Source organism: Salmo salar, chromosome ssa17, assembly GCF_905237065.1.
Source record: "Salmo salar chromosome ssa17, Ssal_v3.1, whole genome shotgun sequence".
Classification (NCBI taxonomy): Eukaryota; Metazoa; Chordata; class Actinopteri; order Salmoniformes; family Salmonidae; genus Salmo; species Salmo salar.
The window spans coordinates 81103692-81110698 of record NC_059458.1 but is presented as its reverse complement, the minus strand read 5'-3'; the positions used below and the strand labels follow the sequence as shown (position 1 = coordinate 81110698).

The following is a 7007-nucleotide window of genomic DNA, read 5'->3' as shown; positions in this document are numbered from 1 at the left end:
CTCAACTTTTTCTCATACAGTGCCAACAGAAAATATTAATCCCCCACATTTTGTTGTGTTACAGCCTGAATTCAAAAATGGATTCATATGTTCTATTTAATTTTCCCACAATACCCCATAATGACAAAGTGAAAACATGTTTTTTAGATTTTTGTTGTTGCATATTTCTTAAAAATAAAAAACGGAAATATCACATTTACATAATACTTTTAAATTCAGGCTGTAACACAACAAGATGTTGGAAAAGGTCGAGGGGGTGGGAATACTTTCTGAAGGCTCTGTATGTCTCAGAACTTTCTCAGTAGCCTAGTCAACTTGAGAGTTGTGGTGAAATGTATAAGTCATTGCATGGCATATTGACATGTTCAGAGCGGCAAAAGTGGTAAGCAAGAGGATGATTAGCAGCCTATAGTACATTTGCATACTAGGAGCGATAACCGCGTGCGTGCGGTAGGCTTACTCGTCCCCGTCCCGAGATCATTGACGCGCTCAGCTCCGCTTAGCTCACTGGTTTTGAATGGCATTGACTGACGTCACGAAACGCGGCACACTGGTGAGACTGTTTAAAGCTGTGAAGCATTTCAGGATGGATCTCAGAGAATAGGAACAGAGGGACACGCTGTCTGAACACTCCATGCGCCCCAGACAGACAGCCGCAGACTGAGAGACTTGGAAGGACTTACTGAAACGGCGGCAAACTATTAGTTAAGTTTTTTCAGCACCTGCGATTTAGTTTTTTCCTCTAAAAAACGGTGGACATGTTGCATCGCCGTAAAGTTTTAATCATCTTATTGCTGGTGGTCGCGGAATGCGGAGCGATATCGCAGATGGGGGCTCAGGTCGGCGACTGCCCGTCCCGCTGTCACTGCGAGGAGGACGGCATGCTTCAACGTGTCGACTGCTCGGATCTCGGGCTCACGGAAATTCCAGCCAACCTTAGCGTCTTTACTTCTTATCTGTAAGTCTCATTTTGGCTATTTTGTCCTTCGTGAGCGGTGAGAACGGGGCACCTGTGCACTTGGCACGGCACGGGCTTCTAGCCTACTAACTAACCAACTAGGAAAGAGCGCTTGTTTTCGTGCGTCTCTCTCTACTACAGTAATGAAGGCTAGTCAACTTTGACAGATATGAAGCCAGCCTCATTTGGCCTCGGCTCGCAGAGAGAGTAACGTGCAAGCTGTTTTCCAAATGTTAACCTTCACGTGGTCTTGTCAGGCAAATAAACTATGGATAGGATTTAGTTGCATATAGTCTACATTTTATTTGCGTGTTTGGTTTGAATTTACACGAGATTAATTTGTATACCATTTTAGATTTACAAATATTATTGGAAAAAATATTACAGATTTATTTAACGAGGAAACTCATTTAATAAGAACTAATTCTTATTCTCAATGACAGCCTAGGAACAGTGGGTTAAGTGCCTTGTTCAGGGGCAGAATGACAGATTTTTACCTTTTCAGCTCAGAGAATCGATCTCGCAGCCTTCCGGTTACTAGTCCAACGCTCTAACCACTAGGCTACCTGCTGGTTACTACTCCAATGCTCTAACCACTAGGCTACCTGCTGGTTACTAGACCAATGCTCTAACCACTGGGCTAACTGCCGTTAACTTTAAACATAACTTAATCAACAATGGCTCAGTTAGTTCAATCATGGTGCAACTCCAAAATTGTTTTATCAATTTTTACATGGACCACGTAGCCTACTGAGTAAATGCTTAAGTTAAGTTGGATAAAGTTATTGCTGAATTAACACGTTTTTTTTTCTTTTCTATTACTGTTATTTCTACAGTAATTAAACGCAGGTGTTATGCGTACTTCTTTTGTATTATGGAGTTGTTATACTTCTATTGTATTATGGCGTTGTTATACTTCTATTGTATTATGGAGTTGTTAAACCTGTATTGTATTATGGCGTTGTTATACTTCTATTGTATTATGGAGTTGTTAAACCTGTATTGTATTATGGCGTTGTTATACCTGTATTGTATTATGGAGTTGTTATACCTGTGTTGTATTATGGAGTTGTTATACCTGTGTTGTATTATGGAGTTGTTATACCTGTGTTGTATTATGGAGTTGTTATACCTGTGTTGTATTATGGAGTTGTTATACCTGTGTTGTATTATGGAGTTGTTATACCTGTATTGTATTATGGAGTTGTTATACCTGTGTTTTATTATGGAGTTGTTATACCTGTATTGTATTATGGAGTTGTTATACCTGTGTTGTATTATGGAGTTGTTATACCTGTGTTGTATTATGGAGTTGTTATACCTGTGTTGTATTATGGAGTTGTTATACCTGTGTTGTATTATGGAGTTGTTATACCTGTGTTGTATTATGGAGTTGTTATACCTGTGTTGTATTATGGAGTTGTTATACCTGTGTTGTATTATGGTTGTTATACCTGTGTTGTATTATGGAGTTGTTATACCTGTGTTGTATTATGGAGTTGTTATACCTGTGTTGTATTATGGAGTTGTTATACCTGTGTTGTATTATGGAGTTGTTATACCTGTGTTGTATTATGGAGTTGTTATACCTGTATTGTATTATGGAGTTGTTATACCTGTGTTGTATTATGGTTGTTATACCTGTGTTGTATTATGGAGTTGTTATACCTGTGTTGTATTATGGAGTTGTTATACCTGTGTTGTATTATGGTTGTTATACCTGTGTTGTATTATGGAGTTGTTATACCTGTGTTGTATTATGGAGTTGTTATACCTGTGTTGTATTATGGTTGTTATACCTGTATTGTATTATGGAGTTGTTATACCTGTGTTGTATTATGGAGTTGTTATACCTGTGTTGTATTATGGAGTTGTTATACCTGTGTTGTATTATGGAGTTGTTATACCTGTGTTGTATTATGGAGTTGTTATACCTGTGTTGTATTATGGAGTTGTTATACCTGTGTTGTATTATGGAGTTGTTATACCTGTGTTGTATTATGGGTTGTTATACCTGTGTTGTATTATGGAGTTGTTATACCTGTGTTGTATTATGGAGTTGTTATACCTGTGTTGTATTATGGAGTTGTTATACCTGTGTTGTATTATGGAGTTGTTATACCTGTATTGTATTATGGAGTTGTTATACCTGTGTTGTATTATGGAGTTGTTATACCTGTGTTGTATTATGGAGTTGTTATACCTGTATTGTATTATGAGTTGTTATACCTGTATTGTATTATGGAGTTGTTATACCTGTGTTGTATTATGGAGTTGTTATACCTGTGTTGTATTATGGATTGTTATACCTGTGTTGTATTATGGAGTTGTTATACCTGTGTTGTATTATGGAGTTGTTATACCTGTATTGTATTATGGAGTTGTTATACCTGTGTTGTATTATGGAGTTGTTATACCTGTGTTGTATTATGGAGTTGTTATACCTGTGTTGTATTATGGAGTTGTTATACCTGTGTTGTATTATGGCGTTGTTATACCTGTGTTTGTATTATGGAGTTGTTATACCTGTGTTGTATTATGGAGTTGTTATACCTGTGTTTGTATTATGGAGTTGTTATACCTGTGTTGTATTATGGAGTTGTTATACCTGTATTGTATTATGGAGTTGTTATACCTGTGTTGTATTATGGAGTTGTTATACCTGTGTTGTATTATGGAGTTGTTATACCTGTATTGTATTATGGTTGTTATACCTGTGTTGTATTATGGCGTTGTTATACCTGTGTTGTATTATGGCGTTGTTATACCTGTGTTGTATTATGGAGTTGTTATACCTGTGTTTTATTATGGAGTTGTTATACCTGTGTTGTATTATGGAGTTGTTATACCTGTGTTGTATTATGGTTGTTATACCTGTATTGTATTATGGAGTTGTTATACCTGTGTTGTATTATGGTTGTTATACCTGTATTGTATTATGGCGTTGTTATACCTGTGTTGTACTATGCATATCTTCAGGTCTTACGTTATTATTAGAAAATCTGAAATCCCAGGTGGAGTTTTTATCCCATGTAACAGAAACAGAACATCACGTTTTAAATTATTATTATTATTATTATTATTATTATTATTATCAGCTGATTTCAGAAACACAACCCACATGTCAGCCCATGTTTAGTCTAGTTGCCCTGAACCTGACCCAGCTACTTAAAAATAGATTTTAAAACATACATTCCTGGTGGTGCTGGTTCTCTCTATATTCCCGTGTCATCTATGACAATTCAACAGGACACATAGAGATTTCACAGCTCCCCAGGAATAGCAGGCTCACTGCATGGCATGGAGAGCTACGGTATATCTGGCTGCCAAGCTAGCACACCGTCCTGGCCGGACGAGGACCAGCTCTCAGTATGGACCAGCCTGCCTGGCCCTGCACCGCTGGCATCAGACAGACAGGCATATCTTGATGTTTCACACACCTCAGAGGAGGAAAGATGAGAGAGCTGATTGGCCTCTCTCTCTCTCTCTCTCTCTCTCTCTCTCTCTCTCTCTCTCTCCTTCACCCCTTTATTTCCTCTCTCTTTATTCCTCTTTTTTCTCTCTCTCTCTTTCTCTCTCTCTCTCCTTCACCCCTTTATTCCTCTCTCTCTTTATTCCTCTTTTTTTTTCTCTCTCTCTCTCTCTCTTCTTCACCCCTTTATTCCTCTTTTTCTCTCTCTTTCTTCCGCTCTCTCTTTCTCACGCTTTCTCTCTCTCTCCTTCACCCCTTTCTCTCTTTCTTCCTCTCTTTCTTCCTCTCTTTCTCTCCTTCACCCCTTTATTCCTCTGTCTCTCTCTCTTATTCTCTCATTCGTTTTCTCTCACTTTCTCTATCTGTCTCACTGTTCCCTTTCTTTCTTTCTCTCTGTCCAGTGGAGAGGTGACAGGCTGGCTCCTGTGCTTTCTGTCTCTCTGTGTCTCTCTGTGTCTCTCTGTGTCTCTCTGTGTCTCTCTGTGTCTCTCTCTGTGTCTCTCTGTGTCTCTCTGTGTCTCTCTGTGTCTCTCTGTGTCTCTCTTGTGTCTCTCTGTGTCTCTCTCTGTGTCTCTCTGTGTCTCTCTGTGTCTCTCTCTGTGTCTCTCTCTGTGTCTCTCTCTGTGTCTCTCTGTGTCTCTCTGTGTCTCTTCTCTCTGTCTCTGTGTCTCTCTGTGTCTCTCTGTGTCTCTCTGTGTCTCTCTGTGTCTCTCTGTGTCTCTCTCTGTTTCTCTCTGTTTCTCTCTTCCTTTCTGTCTGTCTCCTTCTCTGTCTCTCTCTGTCTCTCTCTGTCTGTCTCTCTTTGTCAGTAACACCAGGAACAGTCCTGTCTGAGGTGTTGAGAGTTCTGTCATCAATTTTCTCCAGCACTTTGTCTCACTTGTGGCGGCTGGGCAGCGCAGGCAGAAGAGTGCAGTTAGCTGTAGCAGGGCAGAGCAGACTCTTTTAAAGCATCGTTTGACTTCCTTCTGTCTGAGCTATTCTGAAGGTGTTAAGGTCTGTGCTGCAATCAGCCTTAGATTAAGTATATGCATGAATGACATCTGTTGTTTACTACTTCTATAGTGAAACGTTAAGCCTGCCATAAAAGGTTGATGTGACAGTACTTCTATAGTGAAACGTTAAGCCTGCCATAAAAGGTTGATGTGACAGTACTTCTATAGGGAAACGTTAAGCCTGCCATAAAAGGTTGATGTGACAGTACTTCTATAGGGAAACGTTAAGCCTGCTATACAAGGTTGATGTGACAGTCCTTCTATAGGGAAACGTTAAGCCTGCTATACAAGGTTGATGTGACAGTCCTTCTATAGGGAAACGTTAAGCCTGCTATACAAGGTTGATGTGACAGTCCTTCTATAGGGAAACGTTAAGCCTGCTATACAAGGTTGATGTGACAGTCCTTCTATAGGGGAAACGTTAAGCCTGCTATACAAGGTTGATGTGACAGTCCTTCTATAGGGAAACGTTAAGCCTGCTATACAAGGTTGATGTGACAGTCCTTCTATAGGGAAACGTTAAGCCTGCTATACAAGGTTGATGTGACAGTCCTTCTATAGGGAAACGTTAAGCCTGCTATACAAGGTTGATGTGACAGTCCTTCTATAGGGAAACGTTAAGCCTGCTATACAAGGTTGATGTGACAGTCCTTCAATAGGGAAACGTTAAGCCTGCTATACAAGGTTGATGTGACAGTCCTTCAATAGGGAAACGTTAAGCCTGCTATACAAGGTTGATGTGACAGTCCTTCTATAGGGAAACGTTAAGCCTGCTATACAAGGTTGATGTGACAGTCCTTCTATAGGGAAACGTTAAGCCTGCTATACAAGGTTGATGTGACAGTCCTTCTATAGGGAAACGTTAAGCCTGCTATACAAGGTTGATGTGACAGTCCTTCTATAGGGAAACGTTAAGCCTGCTATACAAGGTTGATGTGACAGTCCTTCTATAGGGAAACGTTAAGCCTGCCATACAAGGTTGATGTGACAGTCCTTCTATAGGGAAACGTTAAGCCTGCCATACAAGGTTGATGTGACAGTCCTTCTATAGGGAAACGTTAAGCCTGCCATACAAGGTTGATGTGACAGTCCTTCTATAGGGAAACGTTAAGCCTGCCATACAAGGTTGATGTGACAGTCCTTCTATAGGGAAACGTTAAGCCTGCCATACAAGGTTGATGTGACAGTCCTTCTATAGGGACACGTTAAGCCTGCTATACAAGGTTGATGTGACAGTCCTTCTATAGGGAAACGTTAAGCCTGCTATACAAGGTTGATGTGACAGTCCTTCTATAGGGAAACGTTAAGCCTGCTATACAAGGTTGATGTGACAGTCCTTCTATAGGGACACGTTAAGCCTGCTATACAAGGTTGATGTGACAGTCCTTCTATAGGGAAACGTTAAGCCTGCTATACAAGGTTGATGTGACAGTCCTTCTATAGGGACACGTTAAGCCTGCTATACAAGGTTGATGTGACAGTCCTTCTATAGGGAAACATTCAGCCTGCTATACAAGGTTGATGTGACAGTCCTTCTATAGGGAAACGTTAAGCCTGCTATACAAGGTTGATGTGACAGTCC

The 7007-nt window shown here is 40.1% G+C and overlaps 1 protein-coding gene across 1 annotated transcript in view; it reads left to right on the top strand.

Annotated features, from left to right (window-relative positions):
• The first annotated feature begins 457 nt into the window (after window positions 1-457).
• LOC106594365 (leucine-rich repeat-containing G-protein coupled receptor 5A) overlaps window positions 458-7007 on the top strand; it is a 193308-nt gene continuing 186758 nt past the window's right edge. Inside the window, 1 exon segment of the mRNA XM_045700214.1 lies at window positions 458-958. Coding sequence (XP_045556170.1) covers window positions 759-958 — 200 coding nt within the window. The 5' untranslated portion in view covers window positions 458-758.